Here is a 15,467-nt window from a genome sequence, read left to right on the forward strand (position 1 = left end):
GGATTTAATTTTTTCTTCTGCCTTTTTTGAAGGACCACGAGGGCAGACCTCGAGGACTGTAGGTGGTCCGCAGACCATAGTTTGAGAAACGCTGCTAGATTAACCTTTTATTTTCTATTTTAACGCTTAATATGTATACGTACATCACTAAAATAAAGAAAGAGCTTTGATAAATAGTATTACATTTGAAGATAGGCTATTTTTTTACCATTATTTTGCATGCGATAAGTAGGAACTTTGCTTAAATTGGTTTTATAGAATGTCTATTTACTGAATAACATAGAGTGTTAGGGTGCTATTCATAGACATTTCGCAGCACGCGATACGAGCGTACTAAGCTAGCCCCGGCTATCCACTGGTTACTAGTACAGAATTCAAATCATATCCTATAGCTAAAACCGGTTTATGAATACGAAAAACGCTGATCATCCACAGGAAGCCCGCGCTAAAAATGTCTATGAATACGGCCCTATGAGTTTATTCGATTCCTTCGCAAAGAGGACATCATGTGATCTTACCAGAGAATATAATTGTTTTGTTTCGTATAATTTGCATGGTTTGGATAATTATAACGCACACAACGTTAGAAAACAACGACATCGATAGTTTGTTGAACTAAAAGGCTTCCGCTGGCTATTTCATTGTTATATGCTACTGATTTGAAGCCTATTGTAGCGTACGTAATTTTACGCTGTGGCAGTTACATTCAAACCCACTGGTCTGAAAATGGAGTCAGTTTATGTAAAAACCAAACGTTACACGAAACAGCTCTAAATAAAACTTTTAACCATGCCTAGATGCACTTATGCAGGGATGCAACATTTCTACAATATTCCTATTATTATGCTGATCAGAGCATGTGTTGAAGAATTAATATTTTTATTGTAAAATTGAAATTGTGGTCGAAAGGGTAATAAAATTGTGAGCGTTCCTAGCTCAAGTGCGGGGTGATAAAAGTAGACTTGTTAGTGGAAAAGACAATTATTGGGTTGGTTCTTGAGGGTAGGGGAGACCCGGGAAAAACGAATAACCCGGGCAAAGAGAATAATGCATATATCTTTCCTTTCCTTTCTTTAAATATATCTAAATCAACTTTAGTTCCTTTTTCGTTAACAGCTGCCAGTGTTCAAAATTTAAAATTTAGCGATAAATATAGAAAATTGTTTAGAGCCCAAAAGTTGTAAATGTCCACCTTTGAAAGAAGCCACGTATGTCAAATATCTGGGTATCATTATTGATCAGAATTTAAAATGGCCTCATCACATTACTTATCTTTGTAAGAGGCTTCGTAAAACAATTTATAAATTCGTTAATCTTCGATGCTACTTACCTATTAGAGTTCTACGAAATGTTTATTTGGCCATTATTTAGTCTATCATTCAATATGGTATAATTGTTTGGGCTGGAAGTACAAAAATTTATCTTAGTCCGTTAAATTTACTACAAAAACGAATAATTAAAATTAGTTTGAAGAAACGTTTCGATTATCCAACTAAATTAATTTATTCTGAATTTAATGTATTTAATATTGAACAAATTTATAAGTATACGCTGTTAAAATTTTATCATAAAATCGTAATAAGTTTGTATTACAGACACACAATTATGACACAAGACGAAATATTAATTCAACATTAGTAGAACCTAAATGTCTCACATCTGCTGGTCTAAAGCATAGCATAAATTTTGGCCCTCGGTTGTACAATGCTTTAACTAAATTACACCCAGAACTTCTAACATGTAACCCACTAACATATAACAAGAAAATTAGAAACGTGTTAATATCTTCAATTTGATTAAATAAATTTATAGCATATGCGTATGAATTAATCAACCTATATTATATTGTATTCTATGATTTCGAAATATATATTAGTCCTAATTTTCACGTGCGATATTTATTCTTCTCTAGTGTTAATATTATATTATATAATTCCATTGCCGCTGTAATTATATTTTAGTTCCTATTTTATTTTACTTATTTATTATTATTATTTTTTATTTTAATATTATATCTGAACTGCGACCGAGAACGAGCGCTGCTCATTCGGTCTCAAATTTTGTTAATACTACTGTATCTTCTTTTTATATTGCTTGTATTATTTTATTTCTATTTCTCTTGTTTGTTTTGTAATTATATTCTTTATTCTGTATATTTAAATTTAAATAAATAAATAAATAAATAAATCTTAGAAACGCCAACAGGCAGCACTTTCTTCTATGTTGGGGGAGAATCCCAACCAGATTTTGCTGCTGGAACTGACTTGTCGTCATTCTAGCTAGTGAGAGAAGAAATCAGCGTGTGTTTGAAGAAAATTGACTGTTTACTTAAAATATTTCAAGGTAAGAGAAACAAATGTATACCACACAATACTGCAGAAACTTTTTGTTGTGTGATAGTAATATATAGGCGATACGATTACTTCTAAAGTGCCGTACTTACGAAGAAGATTATTGACCTTTATATTTGTATAACCTTAAATGAAAAGCGAAGTGGCGTCTGTGGGTAAAGTGAATAGGGCAAAGTGGATAACTTATCCGCTTTGCCCTGCCACCTTTATTTGACTATATAAGTGTTAGCTGTATTTTTGTATGTATTTGTCTATTGTAATGAAGCATGTTAGATCATTTTACATAGTGGAGGCATTAAGTCACAGTAATTAAATTATACATCAGCAACATTGATCTTAATTTTTACTTAAAAAGGTCGTAATGTGTTTTCAGATGGTTTAATTTTTCAAGAGGAAGACGGAACAAGTCAAATGGTCTGAAGAAGCCATGAAGAAAGCACTTGAAGAAATAAAATCTTCCAATTAGTGGTTCTGCTATCTGGCCATACAACAATAACGTGTTTGTTGATGAAGATTTTGCTCCAGATGAACTTACAGATCGCCCACTTGAGATAGAAATCAGCGAAACGACAACTGGCTCAGATTTAACAAATTCTGCGGTGCCAGCTTCTTCTGCAGTTAATGCTCACTCAGAATCAACCACCTCTGTGATGTCGTTATCTTCAGAGATTGAAGCAATATTCAATACATCAATTACACTCAGATTTTCAGTTCCGGTTACACCAAAACAGTCAACATCGTCAGCAGGAGAATCCAAGTCAGTTCTTTTGATTTAGACCAGTGCCAGAAGTGGATGCTCGAAAGATACGAGTTCAACGAAGAAAATTTCAGCGCTCTGAAGTTCTTACATCTATACCGATTAAAAACTTTGAAAGAGAAGTAACTTGTGGGCAGGAGCAAAAGCAGAAGGAATCCAAGTCTTCAGTGCCAGTGAAACGTCAACTTGTTCAAATTTGTATTTTGTACTAATCTAACGTGCTGTAATGGGCTGTAAATAACATTTCCTATCGTCTAATATAACTCATTAACATCGTGTTGATGTGTTGATTTAATCTTATTATCAGTGAATAAAAATTAAATAGAAATGTGAAAATGTTATCGGGATATTAACTTTGCCCGGGTTAATTATTCGATTTGTCCGTGTACCCGGGCAAAGCGAATAATTAACTATATTTTCTTTCTCAAATCATATCACTGTCCGTAGGTACGAGAAACGAATTGCTGTTTTTTATATATGTGGAAAACATGTGTCACAACCAATATCATGAAGATTTTATTTCGGGAGCACCAAAATATAGCCTATAGCATTGTTTATTCTTACCTTATCCGCTCTGCCCGGGTTTCCCCTACTCCTTATCTCCAGTGTCGTAACCGAGTGAAACTACTGCACCGTATAATTTTCCACACCAAAACAGTTCTTTGGAATTTCCGATGAACGTTCTAAAAATGCCTCACATTCGCTGGATTGATGTCATGGATTAGGTTGGATTTGTATGGGTATTGAAAAAAAAAGTCAGATGAGTATGTCTACAATTTCCAGTCCCTTTTAGTTAATTTACAAGAGAAAAATTATTAAATAATTGTATTAAATTTTTCAATATTATTTTATAAGGAACTACGAAATATTAGGTTGATAAACAGAAGGGGCCATATTCACACACATTCTTAGCGCGGGCTTCCGGTGGATACGGACTCTGCTGTACGTTTCACTGAGACACATATTAATTAATCGAACTAGTTTCTTGGGAATACAAATCCAATATAAAACTTCTCTCCTAACCGAGTCATATGCCTTTTTGAAATCTATGAATAGCTGATTTACTGTACCCTTAAACTCGCATTTTTTCACCAATATCTGTCGAATACAAAAAAATCTTATCTATAGTCGATCTATTACGCCTAAAACCACACTGATGATCCCCAATAATTTCATCTACATATGGAGTTAATCTTCTCAAAAGAATATTGGACAACATTTTATACGACGTCAACAAAACTTATATTCCTTGAAAGTTACTACAGCTAGTCTCGTCCCCCTTTTTAAAGATAGGTACAATCATTTTCCTTTTGGTTAAAATTACAAAAACCTTCTATCTCTAAATTCTGAAAGTAATGTTTCCAGGATGTTCCAGTATTTATGTATTCTTGAATCGGAAACATTTGAAGGTGGATATTGCTGGAGAGAGTAAGGTAATATTTATTTTTTTATTATTCTTCATTCGTTTAGACTTAATCCTTTCCTTATTTAATCCTTTATTTATTGATTTATTTATTTCTCTATTGATTTAATTCTTTATTTATTCGTTGATTCCTTCATTAATTTATTCCTTCATATCATCATGCATTTGTTCATTCATTAATAAATAAATTAATCCATTACTTACTTTTCTTATTTATTAGTATATTAGTTCATTCATTCATTCATTCATTCATTCATCCATTTATTCATGTTTTTGTAATATATGGACCCTATATATCGTAGGAATTAAAATTAATTTGAATTAACGTTGTAACCTATTAAATTCGCTTTTATAATAAATTAACAATTCTTAAATACCGATTGCCGTATGATCGAATTTTTACTGCCCACAATATTCCTAGACTTTCCTAATCTACCTAACCATGATGCTTACCGATTGCAGGGGACTTGCTCCACATGTTATATCTAAGTTGGTAAACATTGGCTTTCTACTGGGTGTTCATTTCAAATTGTGTCATGACGTCACTGTTGCGAGTCAGCGATTTGAAGCGAGTTTCAGCTTTTATGTCAGAGAAGTTGCCTATTATTCAAGGCGTTCAACCTGAACAACATCGTAGCACGGTCTGTACGGTCTGTGTGCTACCATAACCTCTTTCGAACTGTGTTTTGCGCGGCCAAGTCGTACGAAGGGTATTTGTTATCATCGATTGCTTACGGCAACATTCCACAACACAAATCAAATGCTCCGTGTCCATGTTGACCGTCGAAGTTAATGTCAACAAATACGTAAGTAATCGTCTTAACCTTCTCCCCATATTATTATTATTATTATTATTATTATTATTATTATTATTATTATTATTATTATTATTATTATTAAATATGCTAATTTGCATGGATTGAACTTGGATCCATTTAATGTGTAGTATATCTTTTGAGTTTTTATGTCAGTTGTATTAATTTATGCCATTGTCAAGATGTATCATACTATTCTTGTCAATTCATATCTTTACAATATTACTTATATTATTCCAGTCTTCATTTATTTGATTTCATTAATACATTTGTAATTCACTCTATTCAATTGCCATTATTTTAATTATCTCACTGAACTAATTTTAATAATTATTATTTGTGCTATTTATTTTGTTGCATTTGGTCAATTGATTAATGTAGACTATTATATTGATTGTATTTCATCTCACTGCCATTTCTATCATTCATTCTCATCATCATTTGTTGTTTTGTTTGTATCTTGTGCTAAACTGTAATTGGCCTTGTGCTGTTGTTTCGCACATTAATATTATAAATAAGTAAAAATAAATAAATAAATAATAATAATAATTATTATTATTATAACTATTTCTTACCAATGTTTATTATTGTCACACTAACATTACTTATCCAACTCTCATTATTTACTTTCATGTTGTTTTATGGTCTAGATATTAATGTAATAACTATGTAAGCAATTGTATTCAATTAGAATTAGAGTCTGGCTGGGAGGAAGAGAAGGCCTACTGGCCTTAGCTCTGCCAGATTAACTAAAGAAATAGTGATAATAATAATAATAATAATTATTATTATTATTATTATTATTATTATTATATCCCGACAGTAAGAAAAAACTTACCTCAGTACGTGTTTCCAAACAGTTCACATTCCTGCCACTACCGGCATTACCGTACATATCGGTACGTACTCTTCAGAATGAACGCCGTACTTGCTAGGCAACTTCTCTGGCACATAGGTAGTACGCCTTTGCGGAAGTGTAGGAAGATTGAATTCTCAAGGCTCATCAGCTAGTCACATGACGACATACGATGACATGTTGAATTCTTTGTTAAATTGTTGAATTCTTTGTAAGTTCATGCATATGTATATACACTTTTTGCTGGTTGAGTGGAAGAGAAGGCCTTACGGCCTTAACTCTGCCAGCTAAAATAAATTATTATTATTATTATTATTTTTATTATTATTATTATTATTATTATTATTATTATTATTATTATTATTATTATTATACAGCGAGCAATGACACACTTTGAACTGAACACGCAATACTATATCAACAGAGCAGTGTATCACCTTATTTTTTTTTTCTTGAAGCTCTGTTCTTGCATTCGAAATATGTACACTTCAAATATTTCTATGCATGTTTTAATTACTACTAATATTTTAAAAAATAACTTAAAGTCGCTTTTTTTATTCTTTAGCATACATCGTAGCATCTTAACCATAATGTCATTAAGATATGCTTTGTGGTTTGCCTTTCTACACAATACACCGCTTCTACGAAATATCTTAGTTCGTATTCAATAACAATTTTGTTGTGTAGTTTCACTCATACGCTAGATAAACATCGCAGTTGATAAGTTGTCGTAAAATAAATAAAGAATAAAAATGACATAATTTGTATGATTCCAAGCTCCGCAGAGCACTGAAACTTGCTCCAAATATAAATAAGAAACTGCTAATTCATTTCTCACACAGAAAAGAAAAATGCGACATGGGATTGAAAATTACCAACGTTTTACGCGCCCCCTTTAAAAAGGAATTATGTTCAAAAATTCTTAGTCACAATCCCTCGCTTTGAATCATCTCGTAACAGGTGCATGGCTGATAAATCCGTGCACAATCCCTGTGCATACAGCCGACATCAAACCCCGGTGCGGTCGGCAGGGTGGCCACACTAATAAATGTGAGGGTGTGACACTGTTACGCTGAAATGGAGGTAAACCGCAGTGATGTAAAATGCAGCTTTGATATGCTGACTTAATAGTCGAGGCTTACCGTCTCTCTGGTGTTGCGTAGGGGGATGCTACCCTTCCACCAACTCATCACTGGGGGCGGTCTTGCCCCAACGGCCTCGCATTCCAACTCGTACGTATTGTCAGCCGATAGAGGGCGGTTTTCTCCCTGAAGTCTGACCCACAGCGGGCGCACTGCAATACGAGAAACAAAAACAATTTGTACGTGATCTGTTGTCATTCGAGTTCCAAACGATATTACATTTTAAAAATAATTTTCAAGATTTTCAAAATATCCAAAAGAAGGTTTTACAAAACACTCATCACATTAACAATCACAACTAAAATGATATGATATGATATGATATGATATGATATATTTCGTCACAGCACTTCTTTACATGTAATGGTGTACCTCACATTTCTGTATCCGGTGTCACCAGTAACATATTATTACCAAAGCTCGGAACTTGGGGACTTGTGTGTCGTGCGCTTGAGTAAGGTTACAGGTACAGCGTACACAAAGCTCACGCTGCAAGTGCTCAGGGACAGTCGTGTGTACTAAGAAAGTGGTCATACCGAATGGCAAGAAGACGAACGAAGAAACTGTGTCATGTGGAAGCCAATGACATTAAGAGAATTACAGGTAAATGGTCTGTCTGAGGAATGAGAAAATACGTGTTATTCGAATGGGTGTTATGGAGGTTTGAAAATACATTTCTTAAATTTTAGGTACAGAATTTCGTGGAGGAATTCTGAGGAGATACATTATTTTCTTCTAATGCAGAGTTTATATTTTGTAAGTTGTGCCACACATAAACTAGAGCCGGAAACGGGCATTCATTGACAGACATTGCAGTCCTTTAAATTGATGGAAAATTTGTCCATAGCCATGGATCAAGTCGTAGAGGGACCTTCCCTAGTAGTGATACACTAATTGAAAACTATTTGCGAGAAAAATTTAGGATATACTTATCTTTCTCAGATACGAGATCTGCTGAAAATCGAACAGGAAACAGTGACAGTGAAAATATTCAGTATTTTATTTAGGCCCAAGACTTTATAATAAAATTTCAAACCATTTTACAAATTTGAAATTTTTTAAAATTCAAACTTTTAAAAAGGAAATTTGTAAAATTATCCATGATATATAATAACAAATGTACGTTTTTACCTTTTATTTCTATCGACTATATTCATGTTTTTATTGAATATCACTGGCTTCTGTCGGATTGTCAATTTTTATTAAATGTGTATTTTTCTCTCGTTTTCTCTTTCTTCTTTATTCTTGTTCTTGTGTTGTATTTATTGGTTTGAATTAAGTTACTTACTGTATTTAGTAAACTGTCCTTGTAAATTTTATGTTATATTATTCACTAAGACCACACCGTACACGAGCCTGGCTCTTACGGTAGTGGCTAGAAACATTTTTATTTTATAAATGCAATTTGTACTCACTAGGTAGCTAGTTAAAATAAATAAAATAAAAAAAAATTAAGTTTGCTCCCGTCACTTCATGTGACGTGGAAATAAGTTTCTTTCGTTTCAAATCATGTTTACCTAACAGGCGAAGAATTTATGAGTTCGAAAATCTTCGAATGCATGTAGTCATACACTGTAATGAAATGTACAGAGCAGAACTGTAAATATGATGTATCATGTTTATTTATATAGCCTATATGCTATAAAATTAGGTGTTTCAACCTATCATAATATTATCATTATGTTGTTCCAACCAGGAACCATTTTTACAGCAGACCTGACAGTATCTCTGTGCTGGAAGCGGGAGTTTGTTGACATTGAAGTCCGGTCGCTTAGCCATGTTCAAAGACACAAGTCCCCAAGTTCCGAGCTTTGATTATTACAATAACACATTATTTTCAGTACACGTCTACACCAATACTCCCAATTACACTATGTAACTTTTTTCTTATTTGGTCAAACTCCCCTTCAGTATTTCTCCTATATTTCATTTGCTATTCTCTATTTGTTCCTTAATCCTAATATATCTAATATTCTATACTACTTTCACACCCCCTTTATCCCCCAACTACTATTGACTAAAATCTCCAATTCAATTTATCTCTATAAATTATCATATTGCTCAGCACCCATACATTTAATTATTTGTCCTATTTGTTCTTTGACCTTTTCTCCTATCTTGCTCTTATATTCATTTACTGTTCCAACGTTCAAATGTTAGTACTAATTTTATGCTGTCACTTGTTCACTTCTCTTAACCCTTTCTCACTATTTTCTCTCATTCCTATTTGCGCTCACTTTCACTTTCTCACTATTCTGGTTACACCTAATCCATTGTCACTACTCTCACTTCCTATAAATACTTATATTTTATTCTACACATCTGCTTATACACTTTCTCTCTCCCCTATACTTCTCGATCTTTTCCAGTTTCACTTTATTTGCACTTTTTGATCACATCCACATTTTTTTAAACGTATCAAATATCTCCGCTATATCCTTTATTTCTTCTTCTATTCCTCTTTTATTTTTCCCCCCACGCTTTCACTTTCACATACTAGATTTCCACTTACACTCGCACCCTTATTCTTTTCACTACTTTCTGCCCTATCCTTTCCTGACTTTTGGTTTCTCTTTTTATCACCACTCGCTCACAACTAAAATAATCTATCTTTACTGCTCATTAATAATCAATAGAGAGAAAAATATTATTAACACTTCAAATTGTATGAAAAATTCCGTAATGAAGACATCAAAGAAAAATAATTCTCTTGACACAGGATCGAATTAAAAAAAAAGTAAAGGTGTCCCCTTAAGATTCCAGGAAGATGCATAAGTACACGGACACCATTTTATTTTTACTAACATTTTTAATATTAACCTGGCTATATCTTTAGAGAACCGGAAACACAGTTTGCTATCCCCTTCCACGACTGTAGTTCGATGATACTGGCGTAAAACACAAACAAATCACTCTACTAGGCATAGGAGGGAAGAAAAGTAGTTCATCCTTTTACGTAAACTAGGAAATATCGCGATTTTGAGTTCGATAATTTTCATTAGGTTTTTGTTTAATCAAAATACAGTACTATAAGTGTTTTTACTCACGAACTGAGTTATCCATGCGAACGTATTCATTATGCAGCGTACAATATAGAGAAAGAAGTTAAATTAAAAAAAATAATCATAATATGAATATTTAAACACATTTTTTAAAATGGTGGCCGTTCATTTCGATACAGGCTTCAGTTCTTTTGTGCATAATATCGCACTATAGAATATTGCATCTAATTCCAATTGCCAGTTTCGTCTTCGTACTAGTAACTCATGTTGAAATAATTCTGTACCTAGTATATAAAACTTCAACTTACGTACTGTAAATTCAACCTTCACTTCTGCCCGACCCGCACAGATAAAATTACTCAGATATGCTCTCTACTGTCGTCCAAGTGGTTATGTCGCAGGATCGTAGAAAGAGGGGAAATCACGTGACAGTTAATTACTTAACGAGGCCCTTTTATTTAAGTTATTTTAAACAGCTGTATAATATTACGTAAACGTCCAATTCCTAACAGAAATTAGTGTTTTCAGAAAAGAGCTAAGACAGCCCAGCTTTTACAGAGGGGGGGAGCAGAAGCAGGTGGGGGAAATCGGAATGCGACGTAGGTAAATGGACAGTACCTGTGCGAAAATATGATTCAATATTCAAAGCTCTTTCGTCACTAGAAAACGCGAACATATTACTGGAACGTACTATACTCACTAATTCAGTGCTGTTTACTATTTGCGGCCTTGATTCTGTGTGGAGGACAGTTGGAACTTCATTAGTAGAAGGGATGGGAGTGAAGTACATTCAAAAACTCAGGTACAATAAAAATTGAAGTATAAATAAAATGATGTCCTTGTACAAGGCATGCTTCCCTGACCTCGGCACTGGAATAAAGCACCACGCTCCGACCGTCATTTCATCTCCAGGAAAGACTTGCTTCTCAATTAAGAGGAAGCTGAGTGGACCTCGGAGCCTTCTGAAAATTTGATAAATAGCAAAGTTTCTACACGACTTGGAATTGAATCCTAGAATTTCCAGTTCGTAATCGTTTAACAGGTCAAAATATAAACGAAATTTACCAAGAAAGAAATGTTTGGAACAAGTATCAAATTTTAATTAAACAGGTTGTGATGCATAATACAACAACGAAAAATACATTCATAAAAATTATAATATCTACGTATACCTTAGGAATACTAAATTTTACTCTAGGAATTAATTCAGTTAAAAATTGAAAAGTACGCCAAATCATCTTACACATCTGACGAATTTAAGTTCAAAGTTAAATTTCTTGTCGCATAACTTCTTCCTCTGAATTTTAGTACTACGTATTAAATTTATCTGCAGTTTCCAAAGGTTACAACAATTCATTAAAGGGGAGGTACACCATTGGCCTGCAAAAATTGAGTGAAATTCACTTTTCTATATCTCAGCTACTATAAAAGATAAATGAACAAATCTTTTCATGCTTAATATACATACATTACACTTTATAAAACACTATTCACAATATTAAAATAGCTAATACTTACCAGTAAAAATAGTATCAAAGTTGCATAATTTTTTTTACAACCGTAACGCATTTACATAATAAAATATACTGTTAATTAAATATCTGCATGATTCTTTTACTCGAATGTTTTAAAAACTTATCAACAACATAGTCTAGAATCTTTTCCTATTCCTTCAGAAAATATATTTTTCTTAATCAAGCATTTTAGAAAATTTAATATTGAAGGTAACGATTAAAGAAGTACCTGTATATGATTATGTCTCGTGACGAGAATATTGTACGAAATGGAAATATAAAAATTGAAGATTTATCCTTCGAAGAAGTGGAAAAATTCAAATATCGTGGAGCAGCAGTAACAAATATAAATGACACTCGGGATGAAATTAAACACAGAATAAATATGGGAAATGCCTGTTATTATTCGGTTGAGAAGCTTTTGTCATCCAGTCTGCTGTCAAAAAATCTGAAAATTAGAATTTATAAAACAGTTATATTACCGGTTGTTCTTTATGGTTGTGAAACATGGACTCTCACTTTGAGAGATGAACAGAGATTAAGGGTGTTTTGAGAATAGAATTCTTAGGAAAATATTTTGGGGCTAAAAGGATAAAGTTACAGGAGAATGGAGAAAGTTACACAACGTAGAACTGCACGCATTGTATTCTTCACCTGACATAATTAGGAACATAAAATCCAGACGTTTGAGATGGGCAGGGCATGTATGGGCGAATCCAGAAATGCATATAGAGTGTTAGTTGGGAGACCGGAAGGAAATAGACCTTTGGGGAGGCTGAGATGTAGATGGGAGGATAATATTAAAACGGATTTGAGGGTGGTGGGATATGATGATAGAGATTGGATTAATCTTGCACAGGATAGGGACCGATGGCGGGCTTATGTGAGGGCGGTAATGAACCTGCGTGTTCCTTAAAAGCCATTTGTAAGTAAGTAACGATTAAAGAAAGAAAATATTTCCTGAAGTAATAGGTAAAAGATCCTAGACTATGTTGTTGATGTAGATATTTAAAACATTCCAGTAAAACAATCATACAGATATTTAATTAATTGTATATTTGATTATGCAAAAGCTTTACGGTTGTAAAAAATATATAAATTTGGTATTATTTTTACAGGTAATTATTAGCTATTTTAATATTCTGAAGTGTTTTATGAAGTGTAATTGATGTATATTAAGCATTAAGAATTTTGTTCATTTAGCTTTTGTGGTAGCTGAAATATATATATAAAAAATGAATTTCACTAAATTTCTGCAGGTCAATTGTGTACCTCCTCCCTTAAGTAGGTGATAATATCTGTAATGTTTGGTCAAATATGATAACTCCAAAAAAACTTTTTTGAGATACGAGCATTTTTATTTTCACTTTTCTATACAAATCATATTTCTAGTTTACATACAAATGTAAATGAAAATAACATAAGATTAGATGGAGGTATCACGACTATACGAAAAGAAAGAATTTTTTTTATAGTCTATAGGCCTGCGCTTTCAGCTAAAAAGGTCAGTTTTGTTCTTACCAAACACCACAGATATAAAGAACTTCATGCAATTCTTGTATCTAATATATGAGCCGTTCAGAGCAGAAGTGGTGTAAGTCAAAATTGGGTAATGAGGTTTAAAGTAAACGTTCTGTAAAATACAGCGCAAAGTAGCAATTAATATGTATGTATGTATGTATTTATTTTCACTGCAAGTGGGCAAGCACCCGGTGGCAGTGGTATATACAATATTAACAATACACAATAAAATGATAAGCAATACACAATAAAATCTACAATACACAATACAATTTACAACACATATACAATTTTATACACAATACAATAAGAATACACAATACAATTTAACACAATAATAATAAAACATAAAATAAAATACCTAATTTTACAACACAACCTACATAATTATGTATAGGTCCTACATAAGTTTCAATAGTCTTTCACTTTACTCTCATCTCATTCCCTGTAGTGGCACTATGACGCATTTCACTGACACTTTAGCACACATTTCACTGACACTCTGTAACACATTTCATTGACACTATAAATTATCACTGATCGGATCTGTTCACTGCACTGTAAAACCATAACTTCACTGACTCACCTCGCTTCACTGATACAACAGTTCAAATAAGTCAAATAATTACATCCTTATGCATACTTATAAACAGAACTACATTTAAACTAAACATTTCTAGTCTAAGGCCCTCTTACACGCTATTTTTAAATAATTTACAATTCAAACCAAGGAAGTAAACTCGTCAGGCTAGATAAATACATGTCACCTTAAAAAATTAAATGTTGAATGTCACCTTAATTTTAATATTCACTTTATGCACAACTTTTAAAATTATTCTTGAATCTCCTTAAGGAAGGACAGCCCTCAAAGACCGCTGCAGGTAGGTCATTCCAATCATTTATAGTTCTATTTAAAATGAGAATTTACCTACATCCGTTTTCTGTTTCCTACATTTGATTTTAAAATCATGATCGTTCCTACCATAGTACGTTGGCTTTTCTAACCGAGCCTTCATGCTATCCAATGACTACTAATAGTTTAAATAAACTGAATATTAATTGCTACTTTGCGCTGTATTTTACAGAATGTTTACTTTAACCCTCATTACCCATTTTTGACTTACACCACTTCTGCACTGAACGGCTTATATAGGCCTAATACTTAAAATCATACTGAAATGAATGTCACGAAATTAGAAATAATAATATAGCAAATTTAAGATACGATCTGTACGAATAACATTGTGGCTAACTGTATTAAGAGAGATCGCTGATCGAGCGCCAAACAAGTACTTCAGTAGGCCTACAGATAGTTGGTAGACGTCATATACAATTGTTCAAGTAGTAAGAGTCAGCCGCAGGATCAGTGTACAATTTTATTCTACTGAAGGAGAAGGAGAAGAACACAATACCAGTAAAATTTTTCCTTGTCAAATAATTTTTGTACTTGAATCAAGAAATTATTTGCGTAGTATCAGAAACGTTTTGTGGAGAGTCGAGCGACCACTTGGTGTATTTTTCCTTCGAGAGCAGACACGGAGAAGTCTTTTATTTTGAGGCACCACGTGTGCTAAATAGCCTTTAGTTCAGTGTCCAAACTGTCCCTGCACTTAATTTATACTATCGAAGCTCAGAGAGAGAGAGAGAGAGAGAGAGAGAGAGAGAGAGAGGGAGAGACGGAGGGAGTTGGAGTGGGGTGGTCGCAGAGGGGCTTTTGCTTGTTCGACTCACAACCTCAGCAGAGATTTCCTTCCTCTTGGCTTAGGAAGAGTCCAGCCTAAAGCTTAACAAATGCCTTGTAATGCTTCCGTGATGCTTGTTTCATGCAAGTCCCAACCGCAAATCTTATTACGGGTTGTCTTCCTCCTTTATTGTATACTCTACACATAACCTCACTCTGTGGTTTCAGCACCCTTTGCCCCTCCCTCGTACACCTCTACTTAGTATGCTGTATAAAAGTAGCGTGGTTATGTTACATACATTCTACTTCCCAAGCCCACAAGTGCTACAGATAAACAAGGGCCCGCTATGGGACTTTGGGTAGTGAAGTTAGATACAATATTCAGGATATAAATTTCTGTACTTC

The 15,467-nt window shown here is 33.5% G+C and overlaps 1 protein-coding gene across 1 annotated transcript in view; it reads right to left on the reverse strand.

The window, feature by feature from the left end:
- The window catches only part of LOC138700577 (protein sidekick-1-like), a 309,648-nt gene extending 302,106 nt beyond the window's left edge, over positions 1–7,542 (reverse strand). The window contains exon 1 of the mRNA XM_069827159.1: positions 7,345–7,542. Within this exon, the coding sequence (XP_069683260.1) occupies positions 7,345–7,542 (198 nt within the window). The remainder of the gene's footprint in view (positions 1–7,344) is intronic.
- Between the last annotated feature and the right edge of the window lie 7,925 nt (positions 7,543–15,467).

This window comes from Periplaneta americana, chromosome 5, assembly GCF_040183065.1.
Source record: "Periplaneta americana isolate PAMFEO1 chromosome 5, P.americana_PAMFEO1_priV1, whole genome shotgun sequence".
In the NCBI taxonomy this organism is placed as follows: Eukaryota; Metazoa; Arthropoda; class Insecta; order Blattodea; family Blattidae; genus Periplaneta; species Periplaneta americana.